We start from the raw sequence: 24,161 nt of genomic DNA on the forward strand, positions 1-24,161 counted from the left end.
CAGACCCCCTTGGGGACATCCAGGTGACACCCTGGGGACACCCAGGTGACATCCAGACCCTCTTGGGGACACCCAGGACCCTCCTGGGGACACCCAGGACCCTCCTGGTGACATCCAGGTGACACCAGGTGACACCCAGGACCCTCCTGGGGACATCCAGACCCCCTTGGGGACACCCAGGACCCTCCTGGGGACACCCAGGTGACACCCTGGGGACACCCAGGTGACATCCAGACCCTCTTGGGGACACCCAGGACCCTCCTGGGGACATCCAGACCCCCTTGGGGACACCCAGGTGGCACCAGGTGACATCCAAGTCTCTTTATTGGCAATAAATAAAGGGGACGCAGGTGCCACCCCTGTCCCCAATGTCCCCAATGTCCCCAACCCGGGGGTGGCACCGCAGGCCCCTCCCCCCCTCCCCCCGCCTTTGGCTCGGGGACACTTCCCGATGTCCCCAAATGTCCCCAAATGTCCCCAAAATCCCGACCCCCACGGCGGGCACGGCTCCAGGCCGCGTCCCCAAAGTGTCCCCAAGGTCCCCTCTGTGGCACGTGGGAGTGGCAGGACCCCCCCCCCCCCCCAATTGTCACCTGGCTTTGGGGACACCGGGGTGGCCCTGGGGACACCGGGGTGGCTTTGGGGACACCGGGGTGGCCCTGTCCCAGTGTCCCCAGTGTCCCCAAGGCTCTGGGGGTGGCTTTGGGGACACTGGGATGGCCCTGTCCCAGTGTCCCCAGTGTCCCCAAGGCTCTGGGGGTGGCTCTGGGGACACCGGGGTGGCTTTGGGGACACTGGGGTGGCCCTGTCCCAGTGTCCCCAGTGTCCCCAAAGCTCTGGGGGTGGCTCTGGGGACACCGGGGTGGCCCTGTGCCACCATCCCCAGTGTCCCCAGTGTCCCCAAAGCTCTGGAGGTGGCTCTGGGGACACAAGGGTGGCCCTGTCCCAGTGTCCCCAGTGTCCCCAGTGTCCCCAAGGCTCTGGGGGTGGCTTTGGGGACACCGGGGTGGCCCTGTCCCAGTGTCCCCAGTGTCCCCAGTGTCCCCAAGGCTCTGGGGGTGGCTTTGGGGACACTGGGATGGCCCTGTCCCAGTGTCCCCAGTGTCCCCAAAGCTCTGGGGGTGGCCCTGGGGACACCGGGGTGGCCCTGTGCCACCATCCCCAGTGTCCCCAGTGTCCCCAAGGCTCTGGGGGTGGCTCTGGGGACACCAGGGTGGCCCTGTCCCAGTGTCCCCAGTGTCCCCAGTGTCCCCAAGGCTCTGGGGGTGGCTCTGGGGACACCAGGGTGGCCCTGTCCCAGTGTCCCCAGTGTCCCCAAGGCTCTGGGGGTGGCCCTGTCCCCACGATGTCCCCACGATGTCCCCGAGTTGTCCCGGCGCCGTCCCCGCTGTCCCGGTGCCGTCCCGGTGCCATCCCGGTGCCGTCCCGGTGCCGTCCCAGTGCCGTCCCCGCGGTGTCACTTGACCGGTGGCACCACCAGCACCTTGCACTCCCTCTTGGCGATCTTGTCCAGCGCCAGCACGGCTTTGTCACCCGGCGGCAGGTACAGGGGCCGGCCCACCGGGGAGCCCACGGGCGGCGTGATGGCCCGGCGCTCCATGACACTGCCCGACCTGGGGACAGTGACACCCAGTGTCACCCAGTGTCACCCAGTGCCACCCAGTGTCACCCAGTGTCACCCACAGTGTCACCTGTGTCACCCAGTGTCACCCCCAGTGTCCCTGTGTCACCCCAGGGTGATGGCCCGGCGCTCCATGACACTGCCCGACCTGGGGACAGTGACACCCAGTGTCACCCAGTGTCACCCAGTGCCACCCAGTGTCACCCAGTGTCACCCACAGTGTCACCTGTGTCACCCAGTGTCACCCCCAGTGTCCCTGTGTCACCCCAGGGTGATGGCCCGGCGCTCCATGACACTGCCCGACCTGGGGACAGTGACACCCAGTGTCACCCAGTGCCACCCAGTGTCACCCAGTGTCACCTGTGTCACCCCCAGTGTCCCTGTGTCACCCCAGGGTGATGGCCCGGCGCTCCATGACACTGCCCGACCTGGGGACAGCACCCAGTGTCACCCACAGTGTCACCCAGTGTCACCCACAGTGTCCCTGTGTCACCCAGTGTCACCCAGTGTCACCCACAGTGTCCCTGTGTCACCCCAGGGTGATGGCCCGGCGCTCCATGACGCTGCCCGACCTGGGGACAGTGACACCCAGTGTCACCCAGTGCCACCCAGTGTCACCTCAGTGTCACCCCAGGGTGATGGCCCGGCGCTCCATGACGCTGCCCGACCTGGGGACAGCACCCAGTGTCACCCAGTGCCACCCAGTGTCACCTCAGTGTCACCCAGTGTCACCCACAGTGTCCCTGTGTCACCCCCAGTGTCCCTGTGTCACCCCAGGGTGATGGCCCGGCGCTCCATGACACTGCCCGACCTGGGGACAGCACCCAGTGTCACCCAGTGCCACCCAGTGTCACCCAGTGTCATCTCAGTGTCACCTCAGTGACACCCAGTGTCACCCAGTGCCACCCAGTGTCACCTCAGTGTCACCTAGTGCCACCCACAGTGTCCCTGTGTCACCCCAGGGTGATGGCCCGGCGCTCCATGACACTGCCCGACCTGGGGACAGCGACACCCAGTGTCACCCAGTGCCACCCAGTGTCACCCAGTGTCACCTCAATGTCACCCCAGTGTCACCTGTGTCACCTCAATGTCACCCCAGTGTCACCCCCAGTGTCACCCAGTGTCACCCCAGGGTGATGGCCCGGCGCTCCATGACACTGCCCGACCTGGGGACAGTGCCACCCAGTGTCACCCAGTGCCACCCAGTGTCACCCAGTGTCACCTGTGTCACCTCAATGTCACCCCAGTGTCACCTGTGTCACCCACAGTGTCCCTGTGTCACCCCAGGGTGATGGCCCGGCGCTCCATGACGCTGCCCGACCTGGGGACAGCGACACCCAGTGTCACCCACAGTGTCACCCAGTGTCACCTCAGTGTCACCCAGTGTCACCCAGTGTCACCTCAGTGTCACCCAGTGCCACCCACAGTGTCACCCAGTGTCACCTCAGTGTCACCCAGTGTCACCCAGTGTCACCTCAGTGTCACCCACAGTGTCACCCACAGTGTCACCCAGTGTCACCTCAGTGTCACCCAGTGTCACCCAGTGTCACCTCAGTGTCACCCACAGTGTCACCCACAGTGTCCCTGTGTCACCCCAGGGTGATGGCCCGGCGCTCCATGACGCTGCCCGACCTGGGGACAGCGACACCCAGTGTCACCTGTGTCACCCACAGTGTCACCCACAGTGTCACCGGTGTCCCCCCCAGTGTCCCTGTGTCACCCATGGTGTCACCCACGGTGTCCCAGTGTCACCCCCAGTGTCACCTGTGCCACCCCAGTGTCACCCCCGGTGTCCCAGTGTCACCCATAGTGTCACCTCAGTGTCACCCACGGTGTCCCCCCCGGTGTCCCGGTGTCACCCCAGTGTCCCCCACCATGTCCCAGTGTCCCCCACGGTGTCCCAGTGTCACCCATGATGTCCCCCCCGGTGTCCCGGTGTCACCTCAGTGTCACCCACGGTGTCCCCCCCAGTGTCCCGGTGTCACCCCAGTGTCCCCCACCATGTCCCAGTGTCCCCCCCGGTGTCCCGGTGTCACCCGAGGCAGTGCTGGCACCTCCCAGTGTCACCCCTGGTGTCCCCAGTGTCCCTTTGTCACATCCCAGTGCTCCCAGTGCTCTCCCAGTCCCTCCCAGTACCCCCAAAACCCCGTCCCAGTAACTCCCAGTATCCCCCAGTGCCCTCCCAGTATCCCCAACACCTTCCCAGTCCTTCCCAGTCCCTCCCAGTACCCCCAAACCCCCCTCCCAGTCCCTCCCAGTATCCCCCAGTGCCCTCCCAGTACCTTCAACACCTTCCCAGTCCTTCCCAGTCCCTCCCAGTACCCCCGAATCCCCTCCCAGTCCCTCCCAGCACCCCCAAATCCCCTCCCAGTCCCTCCCAGTTGCTCCCAGTCCCTCCCAGTACCCCCAAAACTCCGTCCCAGCAACTCCCAGTATCCCCCACTGTCCTCCCAGTACCCCCAACACCTTCCTAGTCCCTCCCAGTCCCCCCCAAATCCCCTCCCAGTCCCTCCCAGTCCCTCCCAGTACCCCCAAATCCCCTCCCAGTCTCTCCCAGTCCCTCCCAGTCCCTCCCAGTTCCCCCAAATCCCCTCCCAGTCCCTCCCAGTACCCCCAAATCCCCTCCCAGTCCCTCCCAGTTCCCCCAAAACCCCCTCCCAGTCCCTCCCAGTTCCCCCAAATCCCCCTCCCAGTGCCTCCCAGTGCCCCCAAATCCCCTCCCAGTCCCTCCCAGTCCCTCCCAGTTCCCCCCAATCCCCTCCCAGTCCCTCCCAGTCCCTCCCAGTTCCCCCAAATCCCCTCCCAGTCCCTCCCAGTCCCTCCCAGTTGCTCCCAGTACCTCATGAGGTGGCTGCGGGTCGGCTGCTGGTGGGAGAAGGACTGGGAGCGCCCCAGTCCGGCCACCAGTTCGCGCACGGCCGGGGAACTGGGACTGCTCTTGCGGGATACTGGGCGGGCCTCGGGGGGGGCACTGGTGACACTGGCCGTGAACTGGAGCTTCAGCTTCATGTGCTGGGACAACTGGGAGGGGACAGGATTGGTACTGGGAGCACTGGGAGGCGCTGGGAGGGAGTGGGAGGGGGTTGAGGAGGGGCTGGGAGCAACTGGGAGCAACTGGAAGCAACTGGGAGGGGAGTTTGGGGGCACTGGGAGGGACTGGGAGCAACTGGGAGGGGAGTTTGGGGGGTATTTGGGGTACTGGGAGCACTGGGAGGGACCGGGAGGGGATTGGGAGCAACTGGGAGCAACTGGGAGCAACTGGGAGCAACTGGGATGGGGTTTTGGGGGTATTTGGGGCACTGGGAGGGACTGGGAGGAACTGGGAGCAACTGGGATGGGGTTTTGGAGGGTATTTGGGGTACTGGGAACACTGGGAGGGACTGGGATGTACTGGGAGGGACTGGGAAGGCATTTTGCAGCACTGGGAGTTACTGGGATGGGGGTTTGGGGGCACTGGGAGGGACTGGGATGTACTGGGAGGGACTGGGAAGGGGTTTTGCAGCACTGGGAGGGACTGGGGTGGAGTTCAGGATACTGGGAGAGCACTGGGATGAACTGGGAGAGCACCGAGAGTTACTGGGAGGAACGGGGGCATACTGGGAGGGACTGGGAAGGTGACTGGGGATGGACTGGGATGGGCATACTGGGGATACTGGGCATACTGGGAATGGGATAACGCTAGGAACGGTGGCACTGAGGACATCGAGGGTCACACTGGGGTGGCACTGGGATGGCACTGGTGGCACTGGGGTGGCACTGACCTCGAAGAGCCCGGCGCGCAGCGCCTGGAATGGGCATACTGGGCATACTGGGAATGGGATAACGCTGGGAACGGTGGCACTGGGGACACCGGGGATGGCACTGGGGTGGCACTGGGATGGTACTGGGATGGCACTGGTGGCACTGACCTCGAAGAGCCCGGCCCGCAGCGCCTGGAATGGGCATACTGGGCATACTGGGAATGGGATAACGCTGGGAACGGTGGCACTGGGGACACCGGGGATGGCACTGGGATGGCACTGGTGGCACTGGGGTGGTACTGGGATGGCACTGGTGGCACTGGGATGGCACTGGGATGGCACTGGTGGCACTGACCTCGAAGAGCCCGGCCCGCAGCGCCTGGAATGGGCATACTGGGCATACTGGGAACGGGATAACGCTGGGAACGGTGGCACTGGGGACACCGGGGATGGCACTGGGGTGGTACTGGTCACACTGGGGTGGTACTGGGATGGCACTGGTGGCACTGACCTCGAAGAGCCCGGCCCGCAGCGCCTGGAATGCCACGCGGAAGGTGCGGGCGCTGCCCTTGCGGGAGTAGCCCAGGTTGGTCAGCGGCGTGTGGCAAACGACCGAGTCCAGCGAGCCCCGAGCCTTCCCTGCCAGGGGGCACAGCGGGCATTGGGGGGGCTCGGGGAGGTTTGGGGGGGGTTGGGGGTTTTTTGGGGATTTTTCGGGGATTTTTGGGATTTTTTGGGGTTTTTTTGGGGATTTTTTTTTTCTTTTTTGATTTTTGGGGGGGATTTTTTTTGGATTTTTTTTGTCCCCAGCACCCCCCAGTATCCCCAGTACCCCCCAGTATCCCCAGTGTCCCCAGCACCCCCAGTACCCCCCACTACCCCCAGCACTCCCAGTACCCCCAGTATCCCCAGTGTCCCCAGTACCCCCCAGCGCCCCCAGTGCCCCCCAGCACCCACCAATACCCCCCAGTATCCCCAGTACCCCCAGTACCCCCAGCACCCCCAGCGTCCCCAGTGCCCCCAGCATCCCCCAGCACCCCCCAGCACCCACCAGTACCCCCCAGCACCCCCAGTACTCCCAGTACCCCCCAGCATCCCCAGTACCCCCAGCATCCCCAGTACCCCCAGCACCCCCCAGTGCCCCCAGCATCCCCCAGTATCCCCAGCACCCCCAGCACCCCCCAGCATCCCCAGTATCCCCAGCACCCCCAGACTGTCCCCAGTACCCCCCAGCATCCCCAGTATCCCCAGTGTCCCCAGCACCACAAGACTGTCCCCAGCATCCCCAGTATCCCCAGCACCCCCAGCGCCCCCAGTACCCCCCAGTATCCCCAGTGTCCCCAGTACCCCCAGCACCCCCAGCACCCCCAGACTGTCCCCAGTACCCCCAATACCCCCAATACCCCCAGCACCCCCAGCACCCCCAGTACCCCCAATACCCCCAGCACCCCCAGCACCCCCAGTACCCCCAGACTGTCACCAGTACCCCCCAGCATCCCCAGTATCCCCAGCACCCCCAGACTGTCCCCAGTACCCCCAATACCCCCAGCACCCCCAGCACCCCCAGCATTCCCAGTACCCCCAGACTGTCCCCACTACCCCCAGTATCCCCAGTACCCCCAGCACCTCCAGCACCCCCAGACTGTCCCCAGCACCCCCAGCACCTCCAGCACCCCCAGACTGTCACCAGTACCCCCAATACCCCCAGTACCCCCAGTACCCCCAATACCCCCAGCACCCCCAGCACCCCCAGTACCCCCAGACTGTCACCAGTATCCCCAGTATCCCCAGTACCCCCAGTACCCCCAGCACCCCCAGACTGTCCCCAGTACCCCCAGACTGTCCCCAGTACCCCCAATACCCCCAGCACCCCCAGCACCCCCAGACTGTCCCCAGTACCCTCCAGCATCCCCAGTACCCCCAGCACCCCCAGCACCCCCAGACTGTCCCCAGTACCCTCCAGCATCCCCAGTACCCCCAGCACCCCCAGACTGTCCCCAGTATCCCCAGTACCCCCAATACCCCCAGTACCCCCAATACCCCCAATACCCCCAGAACCCCCAGCACCCCCAGCACCCCCAGACTGTCCCCAGTACCCCCAATACCCCCAGCACCCCCAGCACCCCCAGCATTCCCAGTACCCCCAGACTGTCCCCAGTGCCCCCCAGTATCCCCAGTACCCCCAGCACCTCCAGCACCCCCAGACTGTCCCCAGCACCCCCAGCACCTCCAGCACCCCCAGACTGTCCCCAGTACCCCCAATACCCCCAGTACCCCCAGTACCCCCAATACCCCCAGCACCCCCAGCACCCCCAGTACCCCCAGACTGTCACCAGTACCCCCCAGCATCCCCAGTATCCCCAGCACCCCCAGACTGTCCCCAGACTGTCCCCAGTATCCCCAGTACCCCCAATACCCCCAGCACCCCCAGACTGTCCCCAGTACCCCCAATACCCCCAGCACCCCCAGCACCCCCAGACTGTCCCCAGTACCCCCAATACCCCCAGCACCCCCAGCACCCCCAGCATTCCCAGCACCCCCAGACTGTCCCCAGTGCCCCCCAGTGCCCCCCAGTGCCCCCAGTGCCGCACCGGCGGTGGCCTCGGGCGTCCAGACGAGCCGCACGGCCAGGAAGTCCTGGAGCTCGTTGAGCAGCGTGTAGGTGACGTCGAAGCGCTGCAGGGCCACCACGGGCGACTCGCAGGTGGCCGTCATCACGAAGCGCGGCCGCTCCAGCCGGATGCTCGGCAGCCTGCGGGCACGGCGGGGTGGCATCGTGGGCACGGCGGGGGGACATCGTGGGGGTGGCATCGTGGGGACAGTGGGGACAGCGGGGATGGCGGGGTGGCATCACGGGGATGGTGGGGTGGCATCGTGGGGGTGGCAGGGACAGTGGGGACAGCGGGGTGGCATCGTGGGGATGGCAGAGGGACATCGTGGGCACGGCGGGGGGACATCGTGGGGACGGCGGGGGGACATCGTGGGGACAATAGCATCGTGGGCACGGCGGGGGGACATCGTGGGGGTGGCAGGGTGGCATTGTGGGGGTGGCAGGGACAGCGGGGTGGCATCGTGGGGATGGCAGGGTGGCATTGTGGGGGTGGCAGGGTGGCATTGTGGGGGTGGCAGGGTGGCATTGTGGGCATGGTGGGGTGGCATCACGGGGACGGCGGGGGGACATTGTGGGGACGGCGGGGTGGCATCGTGGGCACGGCAGGGTGGCATTGTGGGGGTGGCAGGGTGGCATCGTGGGGGTGGCATCGTGGGGACAGTGGGGACGGCGGGGTGGCATCGTGGGGGTGGCAGGGACAGCGGGGACAGCGGGGACAGTGGGGACAGTGGGGTGGCATCGTGGGCACGGCGGGGGGACATCGTGGGGACGGCGGGGTGGCATCGTGGAGGTGGCATCGTGGGGACAGTGGGGACAGCGGGGACAGTGGGGACAGCAGGGTGGCATTGTGGGGGTGGCACGGGGACATTGTGGGGACAGTGGGGATGGAGGAGTGGCATCATGGGGACAGCAGGGACAGCGGGGACAGCGGGGTGGCATTGTGGGAACAGTAGGGATGGCAGGGTGGCATCGTGGGGGTGGCATCGTGGGGACAGTGGGGACAGGGGGGTGGCATTGTGACGACAGCAGGGACAGCGGGGTGGCATCGTGGGGACAGCAGGGACAGCGGGGTGGCATCGTGGGGACAACCCCGGGGCCACCCCGAGGAGCCCCCCCAAGGGTCTGGGGACGCGGTGGCACAGGGACAGGAGGTGGTGGCACAGCCAGGAGCGGCCCTGGATGGTCAAGAGGCTTTTGGGGTCTTGGGGACATCGTGGGGACATCGTGGGGACGTTGAGGTGGCATCGTGGGGACGTTGAGGTGGCATCGTGGGGACACTGAGGTGGCATCGTGGGGACGTTGAGGTGGCATCGTGGGGACACCTCTGTAGGACCCCAGAGGCTCCGGGGACGTGGTGACACCGGGCCAGGGAGGGCACAAGGAGGTGGTGGCACCACAGGCGGCTCTGGGAGCGCTGGGGACAGCGCGGTGACATCAGGTGACACCAAGGTGACATTGGGTGGCATTGGGTGACACCGAGGTGACATCGGGTGACACCAAGGTGACATCAGGTGACACCGAGGTGACACTGAGGTGACATTGGGTGAGATTGGGTGACACCGAGGTGACATTGGGTGACATCAGGTGACATTGGGTGACACCGAGGTGACACCGAGGTGACATCGGGTGACACCGAGGTGACATTGGGTGGCATTGGGTGACATTGGGTGACACCAAGGTGACATCAGGAGACACCGAGGTGACATTGAGGTGACATTGAGGTGACATTGGGGGACATCGGGTGACATCGGGTGACACTGGGTGGCATTGGGTGACATCGGGTGACATCGGGTGGCATTGGGTGGCATTGGGTGACACCGAGGTGACACTGAGGTGACACCGAGGTGACATCAGGTGACACCGAGGTGACATTGAGGTGACATTGAGGTGACATCGGGTGACATCGGGTGACATCGGGTGACATTGGGTGGCATTGGGTGACATCGGGTGACACCAAGGTGACATCAGGTGACACTGAGGTGACATTGGGTGACATTGGGTGACACCGAGGTGACATCAGGTGACACCGAGGTGACATTGGGTGGCATTGGGTGACATCGGGTGACATTGGGTGACACCGAGGTGACACCGAGGTGACATTGGGTGGCATTGGGTGACATCGGGTGACACCGAGGTGACATCGGGTGACACCAAGGTGACATCAGGTGACATCAGGTGACATCGGGTGGCATCGGGTGACATCGGGTGACGCTCACCGGTAGTGGGTGACGATGCTGTTGGTGAACGGCAGCTTCGGCGTCGACCACCGGACCACGGCCACCAGCGGCACCTCCAGGCCCTGCTTGGGGACGCCGCTGTCACCTCGCTGTCACCTGGGGTGGCCTCCGCGTCCCCAAAGCCACCGAGGCCACCAGGGACCGCGGGGACAACGGGGGATTGTCACCAAACCTGGGCACATCCCCACCAAAAGGGGGCTTGGTGGCATCTCGGGGGGCTTTGGGCGGGGCTGGTGGCCCTCCATGGTTGTCCCCAAGCGTCCCCAAACCCCGCGGGGATCGTCCCCAACCCCGACTTGGGAACGGCTCTGGTGCCACCACGGTGGGACGAGTCCCCCTCGGCCGAGCCTGGTGGCCCTCAATTGTTGTCCCCAAGTGTCCCCAACCCCCCAGGGACCCCCCCGAGAGCTGTCCCCGACCCCGAGGACATCCCACGTGGGGACGCTTCTGGTGCCACCAAGGTGAGACGAAGCCCCTTGGTTGTCCCTGATGGCTTTTGATGGTTGTCCCCAGGTGTCCCCAGGTGTCCCCAGGTGTCCCCAGGTGTCCCCAGGTGTCCCCTGACCTCCTTGGTGTCCCTCGGTGGCCGCTCGGGCGCCTGCAGCTGGAACAGGAAGTTCTGCTCCTCCAGGGCGCTCAGGGGACACGGCCACGCCGAGGCCACGCCGGGCACGCGGCAGAAGGCGCCGACCGGCACCTCCCCGGAGTGGTGGCTGGGAGGGGACAGGGGGGACGATGAGGGGACAGTGGGGGTGACCAGGGGACAGTGGGGACAGCCAGAGGACATTGGGGGTGACCAGGGGACAGTGGGGGTGACCAGGGGACAGTGGGGACAGCCAGGGGACAGTGGGGGTGACCAAGGGACATTGGGGGTAACCAGGGGACAGTGGGGGTGACCAAGGGACATTGGGGACAGCCAGGGGACATTGGGGGTGACCAGGGGACAGTGGGGGCAGCCAGGGGACATTGGGGGTGACCAAGGGACATTGGGGGTGACCAGGGGACATTGGGGGTAACCAGGGGACAGTGGGGGTGACCAGGGGACAGTGGGGGTAACCAGGGGACAGTGGGGACAGCCAGGGGACAGTGGGGGTGACCAAGGGACATTGGGGGTGACCAGGGGACATTGGGGACAGCCAGGGGACAGTGGGGGTGACCAGGGGACAGTGGGGACAGACACGGGACAGTGGGGACAGCCAGGAGACAGTGGGGGTGACCAAGGGACAATGGGGACAGCCAGGGGACAGTGGGGGTGACCAGGGGACAGTGGGGACAGCCAGGGGACAGTGGGCGTGACCAGGGGACATTGGGGACAGGCAGGGGACAGGTCCCATCTCCGAGGTCCCCACGTTGTCCCCACGTTGTCCCCAAAGTTCCGTCCCACTCCTGAGGTCCCCAAGGTCCCCAAGGTCCCCTCAGTGTCCCCAAGGTCCTCAGGCCATCCCCAAGGTGTCCTCATTGTCCCCAAGGTCCCCACAGTGTCCCCAAGCTCTCATCGTCCCCAAAGTCCTCATGGTATCCCAAAGGTCTCCTCATTGTCCCCAAGGTCCCCACGTTGTCCCCAAAGTTCCATCCCATTCCTGAGGTCCCCGAGGTCCCCAAGGTCTCCTCACTGTCCCCGAGGTCTCCTCATTGTCCCCAAAGGTCCCCACATTGTCCCCAAGTCCCCACAGTGTCCCCAAGGTCCCAGCGTTGTCCCCAAGGTTCTCAGGCCATCCCCAAAGTCCCCTCACTGTCCCCAAGGTCTCCTCATTGTCCCCAAGGTCCCCCTGTTGTCCCCAAAGTTCCGTCCCGTTCCTGAGGTCCCCAAGGTCCCCATGGTACCCCAAAGGTCCCCACCTTGTCCCCAAAGTCCCAGCATTGTCCCCAAGGTCCTGAGGCCATCCCCAAGGTCCCCATGGTGTCCCCAAGGTCCCCACATTGTCCCCAAGTCCCCACATTGTCCCCAAGTCCCCACAGTGTCCCCAAGATCTCAGCATTGTCCCCAAGGTCCTCAGGCCATCCCCAAAGTCCCCACATTGTCCCCAAGTCCCCTCACCGTCCCCAAGGTCTCCTCATTGTCCCCAAAGGTCCCCACCTTGTCCCCAAGGTCCCAGGGTTGTCCCCAAGGTCCTGAGGCCATCCCCACGGTCCCCATGGTGTCCCCAAAGTCCCCATGGTGTCCCCAAAGGCCGTGACCGTCCCCAATAACCAGTGGGTGACCATCCCGGCGCTGTCCCCGAGTTGTCCCTGCAGTGTCCCCGTGCTGCCGCCGTGGTGTCCCCACAGTGTCCCTGAGCTGTCCCCGCAGTGTCCCTGTCCCCACCCTGTCCCCATTGTGTCCCCACAGTGTCCCTGAGCTGTCCCTGAGCTGTCCCCGCACTGTCCCCGTGCTGTCCCTGCAGTGTCCCTGTCCCCACCCTGTCCCTGCACTGTCCCCATGGTGTCCCTGAGCTGTCCCCGCAGTGTTCCTGTCCCCAACCTGTCCCCATGGTGTCCCTGTCCCTGCGTTGTCCCTGCCCTGTCCCCAAGCTGTCCCCGTCCCTGTGCTGTCCCCACAGTGTCCTCACCGTGTCCCCGAGCTGTCCCTGTCCCTGTCCCCGTCCCCGAGCTGTCCCTGTCCCCACCGTGTCCCCATCCCCGCGCTGTCCCTGTCCTTGTGCTGTCCCTGTCCCCGCACTGTCCCCACACTGTCCCCATCCCCACACTGTCCCCGTCCCTGAGCTGTCCCCATCCCTGCACTATCCCCGTGCTGTCCCCGTCCCCACGCTGTCCCCGCACTGTCCCCGTCCCTGCACTGTCCCCGCGCTGTCCCTGTCCCTGAGCTGTCCCCGTCCCCACACTGTCCCCGTGCTGTCCCCATCCCCGTGCTGTCCCCGCGCTGTCCCCGTCCCTGTGCTGTCCCCGTCCCCACGCTGTCCCTGCGCTGTCCCCGTCCCTGAGCTGTCCCCGCGCTGTCCCCGCACCGTCCCCACACTGTCCCCGTGCTGTCCCCATCCCCGCGCTGTCCCCGCACTGTCCCCGTGCTGTCCCTGTCCCTGAGCTGTCCCCACACTGTCCCCATCCCCGTGCTGTCCCTGTCCCGGCACTATTCCCACACTGTCCCCATCCCCGCACTGTCCCCGCACTGTCCCTGAGCTGTCCCCATCCCCGTGCTGTCCCCGTGCTGTCCCCATCCCCGTGCTGTCCGCATCCCCGCACTGTCCCTGCGCTGTCCCCATCCCCGCGCTGTCCCCGTCCCCGCGCTGTCCCCACGCTGTCCCCATCCCTGCGCTGTCCCCGTGCTGTCCCCATCCCCGCGCTGTCCCCGTCCCTGTGCTGTCCCCACGCTGTCCCCATCCCCGCGCTGTCCCCGTCCCTGTGCTGTCCCCACGCTGTCCCCATCCCCGCGCTGTCCCCATCCCCGTGCTGTCCCCGTGCTGTCCCCATCCCCGTGCTGTCCCCATCCCCGCACTGTCCCTGCGCTGTCCCTGTCCCTGAGCTGTCCCCGCACCGTCCCCACACTGTCCCCATCCCCGTGCTGTCCCTGTCCCTGCACTATCCCCACGCTGTCCCCGTCCCCACGCTGTCCCCATCCCCGCGCTGTCCCCGTCCCCACGCTGTCCCCATCCCCGCGCTGTCCCCGTCCCCGCGCTGTCCCTGTCCCTGCACTATCCCCGAGCTGTCCCCATCCCCGTGCTGTCCCCATCCCCGGTGTCTCACCAGACGTCGTCCACGAGCAGCACGGAGCCGTCGGGCATCACGGGCAGGTAGCTGGCGTTGAAATTGGGCAGGATCTGCACGTCCCACACGGAGAGCTCCTCCTGCGAGCTGCCGTTGAGCACTGGGGACACCACAGGGGACATTGGGGACACCACAGGGGACATCGGGGACACTGGGGACACCACAGGGGACATTGGGGACATCACAGGGGACATTGGGGACACTGGGGACACCACAGGGGACATTGGGGACATCACAGGGGACATTGGGGACACTGGGGACACCACAGGGGACATTGGGGACACCACAGGGGACATTGGGGACACCATCAGGGACATTGGGGACATTGGGGACATCACAGGGGACATTGGGGACACCACAGGGGACACTGGGGACACCATCAGGGACATTGGGGACACCATCAGGGACATTGGGGACATCAGAGAGGACATTGGGGACACCATCAAGGACATTGGGGGTGTTTGGGGACATTGGGGACACCACAGGGGACATCGGGGACATGGGGCAGGATCGGCACGTCCCACACGGAGAGCTCCTCCTGCGAGCTGCCGTTGAGCACTGGGGACACCACAGGGGACATTGGGGACATCACAGGGGACATTGGGGACACCATCAGGGACATTGGGGACACTGGGGACACCACAGGGGACATTGGGGATGCTGGGGACATCAGGGACATTGGGGGTGTTTGGAGACGTTGAAGACATTGGGGACACCATCAGGGGACGTTGGGGACACCATCAGGGACATTGGGGGTGTTTGGGGACGTTGAAGACATTGGGGACACCATCAGGGGACGTTGGGGACACCATCAGGGACATTGGGGGTGTTTGGGGACGTTGGGGACACTGGGGACACCAGGAAGGTGTTGGGGACATTTGGGGACATCAGGGAGGTGTTTGGGGTGTTGGGGACGCTGGGGACATCACAGGGGACATTGGGGACATCCAGGGCGTTGGGGACATCAGGGAGGTGTTGGGGACATTTGGGTTGAAAAAGGGCATTTGGGGACATTTGGGGACATTGGGGGCTTTAGGCACATTTGGGGACATTGGGGACATTTGGGGACATCAGGGAGGTGTTGGGGACATTGGAGGAATTTGGGGATGTTTGGGGACGCCGGTGACATTTGGGGACATCAGGGAATATTTGGGGACATTGGGGGGGGGGCGGTGACCCTTTGTCCTCTTTGTCCTCCCCTCCCTCTGTCCCTCCCTTTGTCCCCAAATCCTCCCCCACCCCCTCTTTGTCCCCAACCCCCCCAATGTCCCCAACCCCCCCTGATGTCCCCAACCCCCCCTTGATGTCCCCAACCCCCCCCAATGTCCCCAACCCCCCCTGATGTCCCCAACCCCCCCTGATGTCCCCAACCCCCCTGATGTCCCCAACCCCCCCTGGATGTCCCCAACCCCCCCTGATGTCCCCAACCCCCCCTGATGTCCCCAACCCCCCTGATGTCCCCAAACCCCCCTGATGTCCCCAACCCCCCCAATGTCCCCAACCCCCCCATTGATGTCCCCAACCCCTCTTTGTCCCCAACCCCCCCAATGTCCCCAAACCCCCCCTGATGTCCCCAACCCCCCCTGATGTCCCCAACCCCCCGATGTCCCCAGACCCCCCCGATGTCCCCAACCCCCCCTGATGTCCCCAACCCCCCCTTGATGTCCCCAACCCCCCCAATGTCCCCAACCCCCCCCGATGTCCCCAAACCCCCTTGATGTCCCCAACCCCCCTTGATGTCCCCAACCCCCCCAATGTCCCCAAACCCCCCCAGATGTCCCCAGAGTGGCACCTTTGAGCACGGTCAGGTACTTGCCGGACACGGTCACCTGGCGGCACCGGACACGGGGGGGTGGCAGCACCGTCAGCAGCGTGGACACTGCGGGGACAGCCAGGGGACACTTGGGGACACTTGGGGACACTTGGGGACACTGCAGGGACAGCCAGGGGACACTTGGGGACAGCCAGGGACACTTGGGGACACTTGGGGACACTTGGGGACAGCCAGGGGACAGCCAGGGGACACTTGGGGACAGCCAGGGACACTTGGGGACACTCGGGGACAGCCAGGGGACACTTGGGGACAGCCAGGGGACACTTGGGGACAGCCAGGGACAGCCAGGGGACAGCCAGGGGACACTTGGGGACACTCAGGGACACTGCGGGGACGGCCAGCGGACACTTGGGGACAGCCAGGGGACACTCAGGGACAGCCAGGGACAGTCAGGGGACACTCGGGGACAGTCAGGGGACACTCAGGGGACACCTGGGGGACAGCCAGGGGACACTTGGGGACACTTGGGGACAGCCAGGGGACACTCAGGGACAGCCAGGGACACTTGGGGACACTCAGGGGACACTTGGGGGACACCAAGGGGGCACTCGGGGGACACTCAGGGGACACTCGGGGACAGCCAGGGGACACCCAGGGGACACTCAGGGGACACTCAGGGACACTCAGGGGTGGCACCAGGGGGGAGGTGACACTCAGGGACACTCAGGGACACTCGGGGGACACTCAGGGACACTCGGGGGGTGGCACCAGGGGGGAGGTGACACTCAGGGACACTCAGGGGACACTCAGGGGCACTCAGGGACACTCGGGGGACACTCAGGGGTGGCACCAGGGGGGAGGTGACACTCAGGGACACTCAGGGGACACTCGGGGGTGGCACCACGGGGGAGGTGACACTCAGGGACACTCGGGTGGCACCGAGGTGACGCGCAGATGTCCCCACCCTGTGCCTTGAAGGCGCCATGGGGACACTCAGGGACACTCAGGGGACACTCAGGGACACTCGGGGGACACTCAGGGGTGGCACCAGGGGGGAGGTGACACTCAGGGACACTCAGGGGACACTCAGGGGTGGCACCAGGGGGAGGTGACACTCAGGGACACTCAGGGGACACTCAGGGGTGGCACCAGGGGGAGGTGACACTCGGGTGGCACCGAGGTGATGCGCAGATGTCCCCACCCTGTGCCTTGAAGGCGCCATGGGGACACTCAGGGGACACTCAGGGGACACTCAGGGACACTCGGGGGACACTCAGGGGTGGCACCAGGGGGAGGTGACACTCGGGTGGCACCGAGGCGACGCGCAGATGTCCCCACCCTGTGCCTTGAAGGCGCCATGGGGACACTCAGGGACACTCGGGGGTGGCACCAGGGGGGAGGTGACACTCAGGGACACTCAGGGGACACTCAGGGACACTCAGGGACACTCGGGGGACACTCAGGGGTGGCACCAGGGGGAGGTGACACTCGGGTGACACCGAGGTGACGCGCAGATGTCCCCACCCTGTGCCTTGAAGGCGCCATGGGGACACTCAGGGGACACTCAGGGGGTGGCACCAGGGGGAGGTGACACTCAGGGACACTCGGGGGTGGCACCAGGGGGGAGGTGACACTCGGGTGGCACCGAGGCGACGCGCAGATGTCCCCACCCTGTGCCTTGAAGGCGCCATGGGGACACTCAGGGACACTCAGGGGACACTCAGGGACACTCAGGGGGTGGCACCAGGGGGGAGGTGACACTCAGGGACACTCAGGGGTGGCACCAGGGGGGAGGTGACACTCGGGTGGCACCGAGGCGACGCGCAGATGTCCCCACCCTGTGCCTTGAAGGCGCCATGGGGACACTCGGGGACACTCGGGGGTGGCACCAGGGGGGAGGTGACACTCAGGGACACTCGGGTGGCACCGAGGTGACGCGCAGATGTCCCCACCCTGTGCCTTGAAGGCGCCATGGGGACACTCGGGGACACTCAGGGGACACTCAGGGACACTCAGGGACACTCGGGGGACACTCAGGGGTGGCACCAGGGGGAGGTGACACTCGGGTGGCACCAAGGTGACGCGCAGATGTCCCCACCCTGTGCCTTGAAGGCGCCATGGGGACACTCAGGGACACTCAGGGGTGGCACCAGGGGGAGGTGACACTCGGGTGGCACCGAGGTGACGCGCAGATGTCCCCACCCTGTGCCTTGAAGGCGCCATGGGGACACTCAGGGACACTCAGGGACACTCAGGGGTGGCACCAGGGGGAGGTGACACTCAGGGACACTCGGGTGGCACCGAGGCGACGCGCAGATGTCCCCACCCTGTGCCTTGAAGGCGCCATGGTGACACTCAGGGACACTCAGGGGACACTCAGGGGTGGCACCAGGGGGAGGTGACACTCGGGTGGCACCGAGGTGACGCGCAGATGTCCCCACCCTGTGCCTTGAAGGCGCCATGGGGACACTCAGGGACACTCAGGGACACTCAGGGGTGGCACCAGGGGGAGGTGACACTCAGGGACACTCGGGTGGCACCGAGGCGACGCGCAGATGTCCCCACCCTGTGCCTTGAAGGCGCCATGGTGACACTCAGGGACACTCAGGGGACACTCAGGGGTGGCACCAGGGGGAGGTGACACTCGGGTGGCACCGAAGCGACGCGCAGATGTCCCCACCCTGTGCCTTGAAGGCGCCGCGCTGCTGCCGGAACACCTGGCCGGGGGCGCGGCCCTGCAGCAGCCTCAGGTACCCGGTGCCCGGCGCTGCCCCCTCCGGCCCCGGCTCCGGCCCCTCCGGCCCGTCCGGCCCCGGCTCCGGCCGCTGGCGCAGCTCCGGCGGCTCCGTGTCCCGCTGCCACACGGTCACCACGATCTGCGGACACGCGGGGGACACGCGGGCGCTGGCCCCAAAGGGAGCCCAAGGTGGCCCCAAAGGGCTCCAAAGGGAGCCCAAGGTGGCCCCAAAGGGAGCCCAAAGGTGGCCCCAAAGGGAGCCCAAAGGGAGCCCAAGGGATCCCAAGGTGGCCCCAAAGGGAGCCCAAAGGGAGCCCAAAGGTGGCCCCAAAGGGAGCCCAAAGGGAGCCCAAGGTGGCCCCAAAGGGAGCCAAAGGGAGCCCAAAGGGAGCCCAAGGTGGCCCCAAAGGGACCCCAAGGGACCCAAAGGTGGCCCCAAAGGGACCCCAAAGGTGGCCCCAAAGGCACCCAAAGGGAGCCCAAGGTGGCCCCAAAGGGAGCCCAAAGGGACCCAAAGGGACCCCAAGGTGGCCCCGAGCTCCTCCCCTGCCATGCCCGATGTCCCCTCCCCATCCCCTCCCTGTCCCCAAATGTCCCCAGGGTCCCTCCCATCCCACTGCCAAAGTCCCAAATGTCCCCAGGGTGTCCTCAAATGTCCCCAGGGTGTCCTCAAATGTCCCCAAAGTGTCCCCGGGGTGTCCCAAATGTCCCCAGGGTGTCCCCAGGGTGTCCCCAAGGTGTCCCCAAATGTCCCCAATGTCCCCAAATGTCCCCAGGGTCTCCCCAAGGTTCCTCCTATCCCATTCCTGATATCTCCAAGGTGTCCCCAGGGTGTCCCCAATGTCCCCAAATGTCCCCAGGGTGTCCCCAGGGTGTCCCCAATGTCCCCAGGGTATCCCAGGGTGTCCCCAATGTCCCCAAATGTCCCCAAATGTCCCCAGGGTGTCCCCAATGTCCCCAGGGTGTCCCCAAATGTCCCCAAATGTCCCCAGGGTGTCCCCAGCGTGTTCCCAGGGTGTCCCCAAATGTCCCCAGGGTGTCCCCAATGTCCCCAAATGCCCCTAAGGTGTCCCCAAGGTCCCTCCCATCCCATTCCCAATGTCCCCAAAGTCCCCAGGGTATCCCCAATGTCCCCAGGGTGTCCCCGGGGTGTCCCCAAATGTCCCCAAATGTCCCCAGGGTGTCCCCAACCCTCCCAGTGTGTCCCCAATGTCCCCAGGGTGTCCCAGGGTGTCCCCAAATGTCCCCAAATGTCCCCAGGGTGTCCCCAAATGTCCCCAAATGTCCCCAGGGTGTCCCCAGGGTCCCTCCCATCCCATTCCCAATGTCCCCGGGGTGTCCCCGGGGTGTCCCCAAATGTCCCCAGGTTGTCCCCAAATGTCCCCAAATGTCCCCAGGGTGTCCCCAGGGTGTCCCCGGGGTGTCCCCACCTTGGCCTTGCTGGTGCCGGGCGGGAGCCTGTCCAGCGCCACGGTCAGCGGGAAGATGACCTCGTCCGTGGAGACGATGGGATCCTCCACGGGCACCTGGGAAATCCGGGAAAAGCCGGGAAATCCGGGAAAATCCGGGAAATCCGGGAAATCCGGGAAATCCGGGAAAAGCCGGGAAATCCGGGAAAAGCCGGGAAAATCCGGGAAAAGCCGGGATCTGCCACCCCCCGGCGTCCCCTTTGTCACCTCTGTCACCCGCCCCGACCCCGAAAAACCCCGGGATTCGCATCGGGAACACTCGGAATTCCTGGAAAAAGTGGGAGAAATGGGAAAAAAATGGGAAAAAAAGGGGAAAAAAATGGGAAAAAAATGGGAAAAAAACAGGGGAAAAACTGGGAAAACCAGGAAAAAATGGGAAAAACCGGGAAAAACCAGGAAAAGCAGGGAAAAAGATGGGAAGACCAGGAAAACCCAGGAAAAACGGGTAAAAACGGTTAAAAAACGGGAAAACCAGGGAAAACGAAGAAAAAACGGGGAAAAAAATGGGAAAAAAATGGGAAAACCCAGGAAAAACTGGGAAAAAGCTGGGAAAACCAGGAAAACTCAGGAAAAACTGGGAAAAAGCCGGGAAAACCAGGAAAACCCAGGAAAAACTGGGGAAAAGCTGGGAAAAGCCGGGAAAAAAACGGGAAAAAATGGGGAAACCCAGGAAAAAATGGGGAAAAAACCGGGAAAAAGTGGAGCCTCCCCATTCCCATTATTCCCAACATCCCCAACATCCCCAACATTCCCGACCCCCCACCATCACCCACCCCGGCCCCGGGACACCCCGGGGATCCTGGAATTCACATTGGGAACACTCGGAATTCCCGGAAAAAATGGGAAAAAAATGGGAGAAAACGGGAAAAAATGGGAAAAAATGGGAAAAAATGGGAAAAAATGGGAAAAAACTGGGAAAAAATGGGAAAAAATGGGAAAAAAATGGGAAAAAATGGGAAAAAACTAGGAAAAATGGGTATAAAATGGGAGAAACCAGGAAAACCCAGGAAAAAATGGGAAAACCAGGAAAACCCAGGAAAAATGGGAAAAAGCGGGAGAAACCGGGAGAAACCAGGGAAAAAGATGGGAAAACCAGGAAAAAATGGGGAAAAAATGGGAAAAAACCAGGAAAACCAGGAAAAACTGAGAAAAAATGGGGAAAAAACTGGGAAAACCCAGTAAAAAATGGGAAAAAGCCAGGAAAACCCAGGAAAAAATGGGAAAAAGCCAGGAAAACCAGGAAAACTCAGGAAAAACTGGGAAAAAATAGGAAAAAATGGGAAAAAAATAGGAAAAAATTGGAAAAAAATGGGAAAAATGGGGAAAAAAAACAGGAAAAGCCGGGAAAAAACCGGGGAAAAAATGGGGAAACCCGGGAAAAAATGGGGAAAAAAACGGGAAAAAGCGGACAATATTCCCATTATTCCCAACATTCCCAACATTCCCAACATCCCCAACATTCCCGACCCCCCACCATCACCCACCCCGGCCCCGGGACACCCCGGCGGGCCCCTGGAGTGCGTCAGCAGCGCGCGGCATTCCCGGAACAGCGGCGGCTCCCCGCGGCCATTCCCGGTTTTCCGGCGCCCTTCCTCGTCCTCGGCATCCTCCTCCTCCTCCTCTTCCTCCTCCTCCTCCTCCTCCTCCTCCTCCTCCTCGGCGCTCCCGGCTTTGCCGTCGCCGCAGGTGACCGTGGCCAGCGCCGACAGCGAGGAGGCGAGCTCGCTCCAAGGGGTTCTTCCCATGGGATTGGGGTGGCTCCCGGTGGGGTTGGGGTGGCTCCCGGTGGGATTGGGGTGGCTCCCGGTGGGATTGGGGTGATTCCCAGGGGGATTGGGGTGGCTCCCGGTGGGGTTGGGGTGGCTCCCGGTGGGGTTGGGGTGATTCCCGGTGGGGTTGAGGTGATTCCCGGTGGGATTGGGGTGGCTCCCGGTGGGGTTGAGGTGGCTCCCAGGGGGATTGGGGTGAGTCCCAGTGGGATTGGGGTGGCTCGCAGTGGGATTGGGGTGGCTCGCAGTGGGATTGGGGTGATTCCCAGGGGGATTGGGGTGGCTCGCAGTGGGATTGGGGTGGCTCGCAGTGGGATTGGGGTGGCTCCCGGTGGGATTGGGGTGATTCCCGGTGGGATTGGGGTGGCTCCCGGGGCGGCAGCGCAGCACCAGCAGGAAGCGCACGGTCTCGCCCAGGTAGAGGTGGTTGCGGCGGGGCAGGGAGCGGTAGCCGGCCGGAATTCCGGCCAGGAATTCCCGCGGAGGGAAAGGCACGGCCGGGAAGTACATGGAGTAATCGCACTGGGATTCCATGGGAGCGCGGGGCGGGCACGGCCTCGGGGGGAGAAAGGGGGAGAAAGGGGGAGAAAGGGGGAGAAAGGGGGAGAAGCGATGAGAAAAAGGGGGAGAAAGCGGGGGGAAGTTATGGGAAAAGAGGGGGGAAAATGGGGGGAAAAGGGGAGAAAATGGGGGGAAGAATGGGGGGAAAAATAGGGGGAAAAGGGGAGAAAAAGGGGGAAAAAACGGGGGAAAAATGGGGGGAAAAGGGGAGAAAATGGGGGGAAAACGGGGGAAAAATGGGGGGAAAAGGGGAGAAAATGGGGGGAAGAATGGGGGGAAAAATGGGGGGAAAAGGGGGAGAAAAAGGGGGAAAAAACGGGGGAAAAAGGGGGTAAAGGGGAGAAAATGGGGGGAAAATGGGGGGAAAAAGGGGGTAAAGGGGAGAAAAAGGGGGGAAAATGGGGGGAAAAATGGAGGGAGTTATGAGAAAAACGGGGAAAAAGTGGGGGGAAACTATGAGGAAAAAAGGGGAAAAAGTGGGGGGAGAAGGGGAGAAAAAAGGGAAAAAATAGGGGAAAACTACGAGTAAAACGGGGAAAAAATGGGGGAAATTATGAGAAAAACGGGGGAAAAATGGGGGAAAACTACGAGAAAAATGGGGAAAAAATGGGGGAAAACTACGAGAAAAATGGGGAAAAAATGGGGAAAATTATGAGAAAAACGAGCTAAAAACGGGGGAAAAATGGGGGGAAAAGGGGAGAAAAAGGGGAAAAAACGGGGAAAACTATGAGAAAAACAGGGAAAAAACGGCGGGAAAAGGGGAGAAAAAGGGGAGAAAAATGGGGGGAAAAGGGGAGAAAAAGGGGAAAAAATGGGGGAAAACTACGAGAAAAACGGGGAAAAAACGGGGGGAAGTTATGAGAAAAACGGAGGGAAAATGGGGAAAATTACGAGAAAAACGAGCTAAAAACGGGAAAAATGGGGGGAAAAGGGGAGAAAAAGGGGAAAAAACGGGAAAAACTACGAGAAAAAGGGGGAAAAAACGGGGGGAAAAGGGGAGAAAAAATGGGGAAAAAAATGGGGAAAAAACCACGAGAAAGAGGGAAAAAAGGGGGAAAGAGGAGGAAAAAACGGGGGGAAAAAGGGAAAAAGTTAAGGGGGAAATGGGAAAGAATTAGGGGGGAAATGGGAGAAAATGGGGAAAAAATGGGAGGAAACTGGGAAAAAACGGGAGAAAAAATAGGGAAAAAGGGGGAAAAAACACGAGAAAAAGGGGGGGGAAATGGGGAAAAATGGGAGAAAAAAGGGAAAAAATTAGGGGAAAAATGGGGGGAATGGGGAGAAAAGCGGGAGAAGAAAGGGGGGGGAAATGGGGGGGAAATGGAAAAAAATGGGAAAAAAACGGGGGAAAAACGGGAGAAAAATGGGCGAAAAAAAGGGGAAAAAAGGGGGGAATGTGGGGAGAAAGGGGCTAAATCCTGAGGGAATTTCGGGTTAAATCCCGAGGGAATTTCGGGTTAAATCCCGAGGGAATTTCGGGCTAAATCCCGATGGAATTTCGGGTTAAATCCCGAGGGAATTTCGGGCTAAGTCCCGATGGAATTTCGGGTTAAATCCCGAGGGAATTTCGGGAATATCTGGGGTAAAAAGGGGGGAGAAAAATGGGGAAAAATAGGAGGGAAAATCTGAGGCGGGGGTGGGGATGATTCCCGGCGGAATTTCGGGAATATTGGGGGGGAAAATGGGGATTAAATCCTGGCGGAATTTCGGGAATATTGGGGGGGAAAATGGGGATTAAATCCTGGCGAAATTTCGGGAATATTGGGGGGGAAAATGGGGATTAAATCCTGGCGAAATTTCGGGAATATTGGGGGGAAAATGGGGACTAAATCCCGGCGAAATTTCGGGAATATTGGGGGGAAAATGGGGATTAAATCCCGGCGAAATTTCGGGAATATTGGGGGGAAAATGGGGATTAAATCCCGGCGGAATTCCGGGAA

General features: G+C 63.1%; 1 protein-coding gene across 1 annotated transcript; it reads right to left on the reverse strand.

The window, feature by feature from the left end:
* Positions 1 to 578: 578 nt before the first annotated feature.
* TRAPPC14 (trafficking protein particle complex subunit 14) lies at positions 579 to 22,389 on the reverse strand. Its single transcript, XM_068999021.1, has 11 exons — positions 21,376 to 22,389; positions 19,853 to 19,948; positions 18,366 to 18,561; positions 15,704 to 15,790; positions 13,891 to 14,011; positions 10,775 to 10,922; positions 10,189 to 10,271; positions 7,953 to 8,113; positions 5,873 to 6,000; positions 4,461 to 4,642; positions 579 to 1,613 (listed from the first exon to the last, which is right to left on the reverse strand). The coding sequence occupies exons 1-11, from the start codon at positions 22,192 to 22,194 to the stop codon at positions 1,457 to 1,459; spliced, it is 2,178 nt and encodes a 725-aa protein (XP_068855122.1). The 5' UTR covers positions 22,195 to 22,389; the 3' UTR covers positions 579 to 1,456.
* Positions 22,390 to 24,161: the final 1,772 nt, after the last annotated feature.

Source organism: Aphelocoma coerulescens, unplaced genomic scaffold, assembly GCF_041296385.1.
Source record: "Aphelocoma coerulescens isolate FSJ_1873_10779 unplaced genomic scaffold, UR_Acoe_1.0 HiC_scaffold_205, whole genome shotgun sequence".
Taxonomy (NCBI): domain Eukaryota; kingdom Metazoa; phylum Chordata; class Aves; order Passeriformes; family Corvidae; genus Aphelocoma; species Aphelocoma coerulescens.